At 37.6% G+C, this 14687-nt stretch overlaps 1 protein-coding gene across 2 annotated transcripts in view; it reads right to left on the bottom strand.

The window, feature by feature from the left end:
* PPP2R3B (protein phosphatase 2 regulatory subunit B''beta) overlaps positions 1-14687 on the bottom strand; it is a 56299-nt gene that overhangs the window by 23527 nt on the left and 18085 nt on the right. Inside the window, exon 1 of one of the 2 annotated variants that reach the window (XM_069769939.1) lies at positions 14209-14675. The exons of the other annotated variant lie outside the window; for it this stretch is intronic. Within the exon in view, the coding sequence (XP_069626040.1) occupies positions 14209-14355 (147 nt within the window). The 5' untranslated portion in view covers positions 14356-14675. Of the gene's footprint in view, positions 1-14208; positions 14676-14687 lie in introns of those variants that run through there. 2 annotated transcript variants of the gene reach the window in all.

Below are 14687 nucleotides of genomic sequence, written 5' to 3'. Positions count from 1 at the left end.
AATGCATTTAGCTTCAGTAAAGAAGAATTAACCTTGTACTTAGTTTCCAAAAGAAAGTCCAACAAGGCAGAGAAACAAAGACAAGCAAAGTAACAATGGAGTTATGTGGCAACTCAAAATTAGCCATTAAATATGAAGCCTTTCATCCCAAGGTCACTATTCAAATGTAAAAACAATGGTTAATGCTATGTGGTGGCTTGTCCTAGTGTTAAATATGTTCAAGATCCTGAATTCCATCTCTCATTTCCAACCAGAATTGGGGGGAACCCCCCCCCCCCCCCCCAAATTTTCCCCAAGTCCCCCAAAACCTCCAACCCTCATGTTACTCTATCACCTTTGTCAAAGTGCCTGTAAAGATACCCAGCTTTCCTACCACAATCAAAGTCCTTCCTTAAGTCAGTGAAAGAACTAGGTGCTTACGGACAGCAGATTTTAATTTGCAGGGTTCCAGCCCAGGAACCTTCACTGGAATGTTACACATGCTAAAAAAAGCCTGAATTAACCTTTCTTTCCCCTCTACATTTGAGCCAGCATTCCTGCTCACAGCTGCAGAATTGCCTCAACTGAGTTACAAGGGTTTTTTTCATAGAGGAAGAAGTTACCTTGAATCTGTGACACCTAAGAGTCAATGTTTGTAATTTTCTAAGAATCCTGTAAATTAGAACTTTTGATACCTCGTCTTTAGTTCAGTGGTTCAGCTAACGAGGCATCAGATTAGAACAAGAGTGCCACCGGGCATCAAAAATCCCTTTCAACTGTAGACTCCCGAACTTTTGGGAAGTATAAGGACAGCAACATTTTATTCTCTGAGTAACTTTACCACCAGCACTACAAATAATGTATGTAAGTGGATTAACACCTCGTTTCATTCTAGAAACCCAGCTCTACACATCAGCACTTTAGTAGAGCCCTAGCAGTTACCCTTATGCAAAACTGGGCTGAAGACCTATTCCTTGGACTGGTACCACACAGCCAGGTAGCTAGCATGCTTTTGAGCACCGGCAATCAAACCATCTCTTACTTAACAGAATCAAACTGTTATATTCATTCCAGACAGCAAGGTTATTTTATTTTATTTCCCCTTTTCCCCATTTACAAGGTCTGCCTGGATAGCTGCTCCTACACGAGCTGCTCAGATTGCCACCGAAGCAGCAGGTGTTCCAGTTCCTCAGAGATGCCCCATGAGGTGTGCCTCATCTGGGAGAAGGGTGTCAATCATAGACTAACAACATCCCCTGAATGTTTCGGGTAACATGAGGTAAATCAGCATTTCAAGAAAACCTACTACACACAGATAAAGCATTTTAAAATCCACAGCTAGGAAAATTTAAAGCCTCAGGTTAAAAAAAAAAAGTTTCTTTTAAAAGGAAAGGTAGGGGCAGAGGGAAGACTACATTGGAAAAGGTCCCAAGAGAAGAAGAAAGACTATCAACAGAACTATTTGTTCATCAGAAGCTTTATATTTTTTCAGAAACTACTAATTTACTTCAGATACCTCAGAGAGCACAATAAGTAATTTCCATTAGTCCAGGCTAAAAGCTGTTCTTAAATGCATGTGGAGATCTCAGTTCAGGATTTTGAGTAAGACCTATCCTAGTACATGTATCTTCCTTGGGTGTTATTTAAATAGACTTATACAATAAAGGCTTTTTATTTATTTATTTTTCATCTTTTTGTTTGTTGTAAACATGTTCCAAACCATGATTATGAAGTTAAGCAACAGATTCAAAACTGCAGACAGACATACAGGTGAAGAAAACTGATTTTTCCAAGATGAAAATGTTACATTTAAGCATGACTTTGAATACAGTATGCTTATTGTAAAAATATGTAATATTTAATCTGTAAGACAGTATATTTATTCAACTCTAAAAACACATATAGAATACAAACCTCTCATTGCAAGGCAAAATAACTCTCCCTATACTGAAAGATGCTGTCTATTTCTACATGCTGGTTTCTCAAAGTCAGTGAAAGAAGAAACTACAAAAATGCTTCATTTGCATTAGTGCATGATCATATCACAATCCTTTCTGATAGATTTATTTGGTGCCTACATACAGGCATCTAGTGAGAATACCATGTAGGGCACAAACCAAAATGCCCTTGAATATTCCATGCAGTATCCGGCAGCCAGCTCAGAGCACAGCTCTCACTCTGCATCTGCCACGTGGATGTTCTAAGCACACTAATGCTTCTTAAATGCCACTAGCAACTTGCAACTGGACAACTGAATTGTACTGTTAATGTCAGTCAACACAGGGATAACAGCCTGTACCAGAGAAAGAAACAGGTTGCCCAAAACTATCAGCTCCAACTAATGCACTATAAAGTTAGTACTGCATCCCCTCTCTCTCCTCACCTTCCCAAGAAGGGCCAGGGATTCTTCTCTTCTCTCAGTCTGAATCCCATCCGACAACCAAAAGGCTCCTTGTAAAACTGAGGCTTCTCTGCTGTATGTGCTGTAATGAAGGAATGCGCAATACTAAAAGGGCTCCAAAAGCTTCACTACTTCCTATAATTTCAGCTAGTTACTTCTGTAGATGCACATATTGTATAGCTGATGAAAAGAGTCAGTTCTGTTATGTCATGGGCAATTAAAATGCATAGTTTTGTGAGATTAAGCTGTTCTAAAATTAATTATAACTTTAACCAGGGAATTTCTTCACTAACAAGAACTGCTAGAAGTCTGCTAACACCAAATCTTTGACTGGAAAATCTGCAGCAACAATCTGTTATTCTTTTTACACAATTATTCCATTTCAGTGGTGAATTTAACGTTTAGAAAGTGATCTACATTTTCTTATGGCTTTAAGTTAAAATTTTTAATACTGGTACCAGTAAGCTAAACTGACAAAAGAGACCGGTTTGGTAAATGAAGATTTTCCCTGCAACTTGCTGAGAAATAGCACAAACAATAACATGCTTGGAGTTAAGGATAACAGCTGTATAAGCTCGTGAATAACTCATACAAGCAGATGTGTGCTCCAGTGTCAGGACTGAATCGTGCATTAACCTTTGCAATAAGTATATGTAAAGTCCAGAATCTGTAATTGTATTATGAAGTTACCATTGCAGTTTTAGTTTTATGTAAAAGATAAGTGCGGATTCCTTGAAAATTCCTCATTTGTAATAATGTAAACACACATGTAAGATTTGTCTATAAGAGAATTCAAGAAAACCCCTAATACATCAACAGTTTTAATTCCTGACATACAGAACCATAAGGACTGTCCACAGCCATCCAACACTTATTTGCCTTGACTTTTACAAAGGAGGAAGTGGAAGTTTATATCCCACTGGAGTCACTGTTCAAAGGGCAAACTTCCCATTTTATTTTGCAACTCTCCAGATCCTTTTCCGACTGTTTTCCAGCAGTTGTTTATAATAATGGTAAAAAAACATTATTATAATTACAATGTAGTAAAATATTATTAAATACCAGAGAACATGGATAGACCTCATTCCAAATAGAAGTTCAGTCTTCCTGCTAGATAGTCTTCTTATATCTACCAACAGATGACTTGCACTTGGCAGTTAACTTGGTTCTAAGCAAATGCAAACATAGCAGGGATTTTAAGATGAGGTGCCCTTTTCCCTGGCTCTCAACTGAAAAAGAGCTGACTATGATGGAGTCGTTCAATGACAGGATGTATTTTTGAAATAAAAAGGAAGGGGGTGTTTGTTCCCATATATTTTAAGACTGTACACTCTGTAAAGTCTATCAACATCTGCACATAGAGACTACCAACCAGAAGTACTGAACCCCACAAAGGGATTGAATACGTGGATTCAAATGCAAGCAAGTGAAAGCTCACTTAAAAAGCACTTCCTGGAAAAGGAAACAAGGTAAGTATGTTTATAAATGTTTATAGAAGTATGTAAGATTTTTTAGACAGCTTACTGATTAAGACACAAGTTCATTGAACTGATTTGATATTTGCATTGACATGACTACAGAAAAAGATAACTTCATTCAGAAATGCTGATGCTTTCTAGTATGACAGACACCAACGTGTTATGCCTGTTTCTCTGAAAATAATTCTGTAAATATGTTTTAAATATTTGAGTCCAGCTCTTGCTGTATTATTTGACATGAATTTCCATAAGGATATCCATGTTAGAATAAAAGTCAATGGAATACATACAACAGGGTCAAGACAATAGGACCCCCCAAAATTCTACCTCAGCTTTACATCCAATTGCACATTAAATTTTTTCTAAGAAGTGATACATCACAATCCCAAACAAAAAATGGCATTAATACTGAAAATACTATAAAGAGATTTTTACCTACCAAATAGGTAAAAGTTTGGTACAAATCCTTAGTATTTTTAACTAGGGAATTAAAAAAAAAAAAAAGGAATGTTGCAATACTTTTCAAATGTTCAATGCATAAATAATCTAGTTCTTCAATAGACTGGGTCTTCTATTCTTATGTATCACACTTTGTGCTAAACTTACCCGAGTAAAACAAAGTGCATAATAAGCTAAGAGGATTTTCTGTAGAGGTATGCTATTCAGCCTTTTAAATCCTAACATCCCTGCATGTACCACCCATGTACAATGCTTATAAACCATCCAACAACAAAAGCAGATACTGCATGAAGTTCCCTGATATACAACAGAAAATGGAAGTCAACACAGAGACCCAAAGGGCAACGGGGTGGTAGTGATGAAACCCAAATGCTGTTTAGCACATGAACTTTTAAATTCTAAGCCTATGCTACACTATTTTTAAATGAAAAGTCTCTCCTTCGTTAAATTCAGCAAGTTCTTACAGAATACAAGGCATCCTACAGTCTATCAAAGTTAAATGGTAATTGTGAATGTAAGAAAATGTTATCAGTAAGCAGGCTCAAAAGGAGTAAGTACCTGACCAGCCTTCCCATCTCTGTTCTTTTACAGCTGTCAGTCTAAGTCTGACCAATAAAGTCACAGGAATATTTCTTCTTTAACTATTTGATCACACAGTGGAACTCAATATTTCCCAATAAGCAGGTGACATGACCAGTAGTTTTATGGAATTTAAATCTTGAAAACACCAGGTGAAAGATTAATGCTACTATTGTCTAGAAAAGGGTTCAGTCTTATTTGGAAGGAAAAGACATTAATTTAGAAAAATCTGTTCCAACACCTCAAATATTTTGGCATGTTAAAGTGCCTTAAAAAACCTGCTTCAGAATAGGCAAAGTAAGCTTACTATCAGAACTTCCCTCAGGAAGAGCCCAGAGAAACATCTTTTCTGTAACACCAGCTCTCTTGACCTTGTGGTACACATTCAGATTTCTAATTATCTAAGTTAAAGCAGTGATGATTTTCCCTTGTTCTCTGTATGCTCTCCATTAGCCTCTTTCTAGCCAAACTAAGAGACAGATTTATTACTGTAAGAGTTCACTGACTGTACCACTTCCCATTCAGCTTGATATGCTTAACAGTATTTTTTCCTCTGTGAAAGGTGATACTTTGACAACTTAAAGCTTTCAAAATTTGGTGGTTTTTTTTTTCCAAGCCAGATTTCTCTAAAATTTAGCTACTGCCAAAAGCTTAATAAAGTTGCACAGCATAAGGCAAGCTACACCACAGCACACCTGCATCTTCCCCCACTCCTGCATATAGAGTTTAATAGAGTTTACTGACCCACATGTCAGTACTAGTGATAGCGAAGCAGCATAGTGAATTGCCTCAGGTCACCAAGACAGTTAAAAAGCAAAGTTTAAAAAAACCCTATTTGTCCTCATCCAGTTTCAGACAGTTGATTCCACTTAAAAGCAACATGGTTCTGATGTTAACATAAGGAATATTAGAGGAATATTGCAGCAGTATTGTTTGAAATAAGCTTACATTAAGCTTAAAACCATGCTAAGATCATGATTCATCTTGCCTAACTTAATCAGAAAGTTAAGACATACGTGAATGATCAGGCTCAGAGGCACCTACAGAGAATGAACCTATGCTAAAAAGAGGTGTCAGGGTATACATGCAAAAGTCTTTCCTCTGGTAACAAACATTTTAGTCCCAGTTGCTTCTTCCTACCCCAGACTTCAGTTTGCTATCCTTCAGTCACTGTCTGGCAGCTGGTTTTGGATGTGCCATAGAGACTAATTTTATCATACATGCTCCCCTTTCCTTTCCGCAGTAAGAGATAAACATCTATTAATTTTAACCCTGATGCAGTTTTAGACTAGCTTACTTTTGCTGTTAGCCTTAACCCAGCTAATTTCTCTGATCCAGTTTGGTCTGTAGTTACTTAAAATTTGTGCTACAATGAGGGGAAGGAAATGAAAGAATTAATACACTTTTCCATAAAGTTCTAGCCATATACCATTAGAAGAAAAAACAATACTTTAAACTACACTGTTTCTGATTTTATAGATACTGGTCACCTGAATTAACACAAGGGAGCAGGTTTCAGCAACCCTCCCAATGCAGTCTGTGTTCTAGTTAGCAATTCATGTTCACCTTCAAATTCCAACCAAACATGTTGGGAGTCTCCTGCCCACGTGCCAGGTTGTGCACTCATCTCAGTTTTACACAGATCAACTGCTATCATTCTGATCTCATTTATGCATGTTCTTGGCAGTTTACTCTCAAGCCTATTTCTGTACAAAAGTCTATGGTCATTTGGTCTTGTGATTCAATGCCAACGATAATCCTCAACACTAAACCAACTTTACTCTAAAGACAGAGCCATACACTGCTCTGTCCCATTTTGGCAGAATTAAAGTGCCCTGAGTTTCTGGGATTGACGTGTTCCAGCAAGTAGCAATTCCACAAGCAAATCAAAAGAGATTCAGTGAGGCTTAGAGCAGTCAGAAGTCCAGGATCCTTCTTCATGTTACATCAGTAAAAATGAAGCCTAAGGAAGACCCTAAACTAGCACTACAACTTGCAGAAGGAAGGAAGAATATGACAGTTAGAACTAGAGTTCCATGGCCTAAAAATATATTCATTTTCTTATCTGCTATAAGCATATAAAAACAGCTCTAACAATGGATAACCTTTTGTATATTTGGTTTAACTACATGTCAAGCTCATTGTGTTCAGACATTCACAGTGCAGACACTGTTACTGTAAGCTAAAACAAACAATGAATCTAACTGATCTGTTCCCTCTTCTGGCCACAGACAACCTAAGTCAGGCAAAATCCTTCCTGGTTTGGCAACTGGTGGCCAAACTACAAATAGAAAGCTCAGAAGAGTTAGTTGATTTGCTTGGTTTTGGGGTTTTTTTTTTTAATCACTCAGTATCAAATTCTACTGTGCCCTTAGTGCAGTAACTCACCACTAATGTGGTCCATTTTGAGAGCAAACATCAACTTCAACAGCAAGATATCAATCCTTCTAGAGTATCCCTGGCTACCAAGTGGCAGGGATAAGAATCTATGCTCATTTTACAATTTAATGTTGGAAAAAATCAGCTTATTGGCAAACTAGAATTCAGGTCCATTTTGTCACTGAAATACTGTTTGTATGGTAACCTCTGATTTTGAGATAGAAAAAAAATTTTCCTAGTTGTTTGCTACCTGAAGCTAAATTCTCCCCTTATTTTAAGTCTCAAGGCAGCAGAGTAAGAAGTAGTTCAGCTAGTTACTCTTAATTGCATGATAGGCTAGGGAGAGAAGCACCCCACCCAGTTTTAGTGAAATTGCTGTGTTAAGGGCCATCACTGGATAGTCTTGAAAATCTTACTAAAGCTTAAAGGATTCTTTCAAAAATTTTTGATAGTGGCAGAGCTATCACTAACTTTTCCCCTCTAGTTTAACCAAGCCATATTGAAACAGCCAAAATGAGCCTCAAGAAAAAGCCACCGAAGCCTCAGTATTTTAATAGACCATGCAAACTTTGGACCATCCACACAAAGCTATTTGGGTTAGTGTGTTAAATTCTCATATAGGAGAAGATGGTAGGTAGTGGCATCCAGGAAAAGCTTCCACACTGAACTATGAAATACATTCCATACACACCATCTTGCATATTAAAATTAAAAACACATTTAATTAAAGGCATGTGTAAACAATCACCACAGACAAGTCATATCACATGCACACATACAAAAGTAGCATGCAATAAACAAGCAAACACTGGAAAACTTTGAAATGGTCAAAACCTGATTTTCACTAGTTCAGTGAAGACTGAACTCTCCATCTGAGATAAATTAGCATCACTGTTCTGCATGATACATAGCCATTATAGCACACAATTCCCAATCTCCTCACTTTCAGTCATACATACACTGCACTAACAGATCTCTTACCCAAGTTCTACAACTCTGATTTTGGACATACCAGGATTCTCCTGAGTTGCAGTTTGGTATAGACATAGACAAATCACGCAGTCCTGCTGGGAACTGGAGGATGCTATTGCAAATGCATTATTGCTGTAGAAACACCTCCAAACATGGCTGCATATGTTTGGGTTTTTTCACAGTCACATAAAGCTTCAGTGTCAAAAAAGTTCCAGTTACACAGTTAGAAAGAGTTTAATGATTTATTCATAAATGCCCTGGGGTGGGGATGGAATGGAAAAAGGAAGAGGTAGTTACCTCCTCCCCAAAGCCATGAGCACAAGAGATCTTTGCATATTACATGCATGTCCATCACTAACTTGCTTTATTTGCTGACAAAACTTTTATGGAAGGCTTTAGAGGTAGGATCCTCTAACAGTTTGCTGTGGCTGACCAGTGAAAATACTTTGTCTCCTCCACATGCCCTGCTAATTTACAAAAGGAGAAAGGTGTAGATTATAAGATGGAAAAAAAGCAAGATTCTTCAGAAAAAAAATCTACCGTGTGAAAAGCAACTTCTTCTACATTTTGTGGTAAGACAGAAGTGGTGCAAAAATATTAGTCACTAGCTGTGAGTTGCTGTCAAACAGCCTCCATTTTATGAATTATGTCAAATCAAGTATCCCAGTCAGTAATATATCCAGTTTGTCATACAGTTGCAGCTTTCTTGGGAAATACGCCGATCATAGGTACTCCTATTCTTTACCAGTATATTCTGTTACCCCAACTCTTTTCAGGAGACAAGCTGGCAAGATCCTTCTAGTACATAATTCATTTTGATTGTACACAGCCAATGGACCACACTGGGACTCACTACCTGCAAAGGAGTCATGACTGCCTAAACATCATTTTAATGGGGAAAAACTGACAGTCAGTTACACCTGAGGCAATTCTAACATTTGTCTACAGAAAACAGCCCTTGTCAGGACAGGCCATCAGTTCCGTATCAAAAGTAACCAGTAGGGCTAAGACAGACATCCACTTAATTCTTAAGCTCTGCAATAGCTTCTCATCCTTCCATGTTTACAACAAAACAAATTTCAATCACTCAGTGCAATTTCCACTCAAACATGAAAAATATCAACAAGCTCAGCCTTGTTACTGAGCTGCAGAGTAAACATTTGGAGCAAGTATTCTGTTAACTTCTTGTCTGGCAATGCCCCAACAAATTCTGATTTGGACAATTGCAAAAACAATCTCATACCCCTCTGATACTGTAAAAGTTGAAGGAGATTTTATATGAAGATGTGCCAAGCTGTTTCAGGCTTTCTAGCATACAAAGTACTACTGTCAAAACATTTGCTATTAGTAGCATTAGTGATTATAAAGGTATGGGAAATATGTTAAAATGGAGAAAAGGCTAGTGAAACTTTCATTCCAAGGGGAAGAAAAAAAAAAAATCAGGACTCTTCAATGTCTGAATTGTTGGGTCAAAAAACTTAGCTGCAGAGGGAACTGACATCTAGACTCTTAAATCATGCATGCAAGCAAAGTAAGTTGTAACAAACTTGCACCATATTGGCTTTTCTACATAAAAAGTACACATTTGCATAAATTCATTACCAGCCAGGAGCAGGTGAAGAAGCTCCTACCACAGGGCAGCCAATACATTTTAAGCTCAAACCAGGAGTCTCCATTGCAGAAGTGGTAAAAAACTACCAGTTTGCTTACAGCTTTCTTTAAGAGGCTAGAGCTTAAGACCTGGCAATCCATTAGCAAGACACCATTTATGGTTAACTAGCCAGTCTCAACAGGCAGCTTAGATATTTTCATTCTATCTTAAATGTTGGCATCTACTCCAGAAAATTTGCACTATATCAGCAAACTAGCATCACGTGTAACTATTAGCTATAGTCGGAATGAGATTTCCATTCCACACTCCCCCTACTCCCTCCTCCCCAAACACTTGGGTTTTGTTCTTTTAAAAAAAAACATTTGTGTACCTAATGTAAAACTATTATGTAAGAATGGATATCAGGTACTCCTTCTGTGGTGTTAAAAGGTCTCCAAATCATGTTAAATTAGAAAATTGATGCTAATAGGAAAACTGGCCTACCAGAGACCTCTAATTGTTACACAACCTACTTCTGTGACTATAGTTGTAAACCCAACTGCCTCAAACTTTTAAAAATTCATTTTACCTCACAAATGGGAAGGTTATCTTCATGACTGGAAGAATCAGTGTGCTACAGCACAACCACACACCAGTCCAGCACACATTAGCACCTGCAGGCTCTGTATTTGTTGCTGTCTTGAACATGCCACAAGCATTTATGAAGCACTTCTGTAACAGAGGAGTGCAAAAGTGATCAAGAGGCACTAATGTCTAAACTCACTTCACTCACAAGGAAAGCCAGTCTTGGGAGGCACTGCAGAAGTTGAAGAAATACTTCTCATACAGCTAACAAACAGCATGCATAAACAGCATTTAGTACAATTAACAGCTGGTCATGAAACTAGTAGCTCTCCATTTCCACACTGAGGTGTGACACATGCAACTTCAGGAATTACCAAACAGTAACAGCAGATAAAGGCATGATGCAGTTCAAGTATCAGAAAATACACCAGCACTTAGTTTTGGCACTGAGATTCAGAGGATAACTGAAGATTTAGGCCAACTCCCCCCCCCCCCCCCCCCCCCTTTTTTTTTTAAAAGGATCACATTCATCACAAATTTATTTGACCTTAAGAAAGTCTAGTTTTAAAGTTAGAGGCCACACCATGTTGTAAACCAGTTTTAAGTAGCAAAAAATATTTATTTTCCTAGTTTAGCCAACACTGAGTTACATGGGTATAAGCATGTCACTGTACGCAGATGTATTCTATTCTGTTATCCTTCTCCAACTTCAGACATATTTTCCTCACATAGCGTGGGTAATGATGCTGCTTATATTCCAGCTCTGACAGGTAGGGATGTCACCAGCTGTTGGCTAAAACACTGCTCAGCTATCAGCAGGTAATAAGCCTTTCAGTTCACATCTTTAAATTGCCAGTACATTTGACATGGTGATAGTTTCTTCTCCCCCGAAAGTTTCAGAGAAATTGATGAGCAAGATGGACACAGTGCCTCTTCCAGTGCTGCATTTCCAGTTCACTATATTCTGTGGATGTTAAATTACTTAAGAAAGGTCTTGCTTACAACCAACATCAGGAGAAGACAGACTAAAGTTCTACTGAGTTTTATGCAGTTATCTATTCAAAAATTCAGTTCCCCAAAGTAATACTGAACATTTCAGCAGTTGTGTATTGTTTTATCTTCCTTTTGAGAAGCCGATCTTTCCAGAAAGCCCTATTTTGCCCAGTGTTATCAATTTTCATTAATAAACGCAACCACTGAGAAACAGCCTGTTCTACCACCTTCCAGAGCCACCCACCTCACTACTGGTTGTCTATTTAAAGATTTTCACAAAACTTGATTTGCTACACTCCAATGACCGCCCCTTCCACAACACAGGGGATTACTTACACAGATTACTTACATGGCTCTATGCAAAAACCCACTGCCTTAGAATTCCTAGAACCTGTGGAAGACCTAGTCGCTCCAACCCACCTCAGAGTGGATGTTGAGCCACATGTCTCACCATCCACCACCATTACTCATTTTTTATTTTAAGAGGCTAGCTTTAATAGCACTAAACCTCTTAAGAAGAATCTGCCATTTGTTTAACAAGTTATAGAAACTGCATGGATATGAAAAATTATAAGAGTGTAGCAGAAGTATAGAAAAGCAGATTGGCTTCCATTTCTGCTTGATTTTAGCATTCTAATTTTACATCCTATTCATGAACTGTTCTGTCTGAAAGCCAATATTACAGTGGTATAGAAGGTTTTAAACTCTAATGGCAATGAAGCTTAGCAACTGAAAAGAGAAAAATTTTTCAAGGTATTCTACAAAAGCTCTAAGCAGTCTTTAATTTCAACATGAAATTTCTTCAATGTTTATGTAGATGATGAATAGCTATTCTTTGAAATGCACCTAACCTGCTATTCTTTGAAATGCACCTAACCTACAACAACTAGTTGAAATTGACATTAACATGAAGAATCAGGTAAAGAATGGCCATCTTCCGTATCAACAGCTATCAGTAGTCCTATTTTGGTTTTTTAAGGTACTTTCAAAAAGGTGTCCTTAAAATCATGAAGTTGAAGCAATGTACCATTTAAAAAAGGAACCTTGGATAAAATACTTTATATCATGTTGAGCAAAGGCAGACATCAGATTTTAGTTTTATGCTCCTGTTGAGTCTGTTTTGCCCACAGAATTCTGTCTGTAATATAATTAAGTGGTTTAACATACATTATTCTATACTTCCCATTTAGCCCAGAAACGCAAGTCTGGTTAAAAATGAAAAATTTGTTCATTGTCTGCATTGTAAGTTTATAGCCAGCAGCATGCTAAAAAAGAAAAAACCCTACAGGTTAGACAAGCAGTTTTCTAAAGTGCTTAGTTGCTTGTAGGTATGCATTATCATATTACATTGAGATGTCTTCTAGCTCAATATCAAAAAGCCCTGTAAAAGTGCAAGTGACCCAACTTCGATGAAAGACAGATCAAGTTAAGGGACACCACACAAGGTAATAGTGTGTTTGTTTACAAGAGGATGTCATGACTAGACTAAACTTGCCTTATGCTCTAAGGAGCCTAAATATTAATTGATACCACTACTTTTGGGTAATTAAGATAGTATTTTCTTTTCCTGTTGTCTCTAGCCGGCAAGTTTCCTTCTCTGTCTCCAATTCATCACAAAAGATTCAAGTAATAAAATCCTTTCATTCACAAGTTTATGATGAATGGCATAAAACAACAGGGTCAGCACTTAGATTCTGCTTTGCACAAAGGAATAAACATTGCTTATATAGCTCAGCTGAAACAAATTTGAAATAATAATGTAGAAGACAGAAGGCTAACACATTTTTAGGGTCATAGGGCTCTATGGCCCTCTCTTGAAGGTCACCTGAAAGGGACACTAGTGCACTGAATTCAAAATTAAGTAGCAGGCTATATTTAGAATGATTTTAAAAGCCAGGAATCCTAAGATAATGTAATATTTATTCAACTGCTAAAATTTCCTTAATTAAAAAACGGTAAAAAAGTCACACATACCATCACTGATAAACCTTTAGTACATGAATTAGAAGTGAGGGTGAGGTAAGGACAAAGTGAATGCTTTCACAAACCAAAAGCCTTAAAGTTAAGTGTGTTTGAGGAAATACCAAATTTCAGTTTCTCCAATAGAAGTTGTACACTTTTTTCTCCCTCCCAAAAGACAATCTCTCTGAACATTTACTATATACATAGTTCTTCTAATTATACATTTCAAATGCTTGTATTCTCAATTATGAGCTCACTTTAAAATGGTGGATTTAACTCACTGCTGCAAAACAGCAGAGGCACATGTGTGAACCATGTAGCAACAACTGATCTCATCCAAATATGAAGTCCAAAATAAACATAATCTAAAGGAATTCAGGATCATCGTGTAAGAATGAAAGCACCTTTTCACATATTATGTTTGAGTTAGTAAAGTTACAGCCTATTTCAGTGTATTTTATATGCCCAGTTTCAATAAAAGGTAAATTACACCCCCTGAGGAAATGCATGCATATTATGATTATGCAGATTAAGGAAAACACAGTCTTTAAAAGTCTAATAGCATTAAGCACACCAACTTTCCACTGCGTATGCCTCTGTGCAAACATCATACTTTATCTCCACCACATGCTTCACTAAACTCTCATTTTTTGTTTGCAGAAAACTACCTGCACTGTCTTCTAAAACACAGAAGAAATCATCATATATGGAACAGACTATTGAAATTCTGCTAGTTTAGGAAGAATTTCAATGTATTTCCTGCAGTTTGCGTGGTTGTGAAGGTACAACTGACAACAATAACTTAATTGTATAAGAATGGAAAGACAAACCTGGACCTGCTGAAAAGCTTTCAGCCTCTTCTTGAATCTAGAAGGTAAAACAAAATCACATCCTCGAGCTAGCAATGCCAACTCCTTTCTTAGATCAGGATCTTGCCGTAAGGAAATCTCCTTTATCCTCATGCTTTCGGATTTCATATAATGTCTCTGTGTGCCAGTCCAGGCACTTGAGTCCCAGTAAATAGCAGAGCTGTTGTATTATCACACAGTGCCACTTAAAGCAGCAGCTGCGCCCGAGTTCCGTGATACTATGAGAGTCAGCTCAACTTCGCCTGCTCCATACATTAAAGGGAACTTGGCTGGAATCGCAAAAACAGATTGGAAAGTCACTTTGGGGGCCTGCCCTTTTGTACGCGCATTCCAAAGTCTAAATGGGACAGTATGGAAAAAAACAAACCTGTTTGCTGGAGCATCTATAAAAGCAGCTTCCAATTTTAAAAAAGCAAGCCTTACAGGAATGCAGAGAGGCC

The sequence above is a fragment of the Haliaeetus albicilla genome, chromosome 25 (genome assembly GCF_947461875.1).
Source record: "Haliaeetus albicilla chromosome 25, bHalAlb1.1, whole genome shotgun sequence".
Taxonomy (NCBI): domain Eukaryota; kingdom Metazoa; phylum Chordata; class Aves; order Accipitriformes; family Accipitridae; genus Haliaeetus; species Haliaeetus albicilla.
Note: the sequence above shows the minus strand (reverse complement) of the source record. Positions and strands in the feature narration are given on the sequence as shown.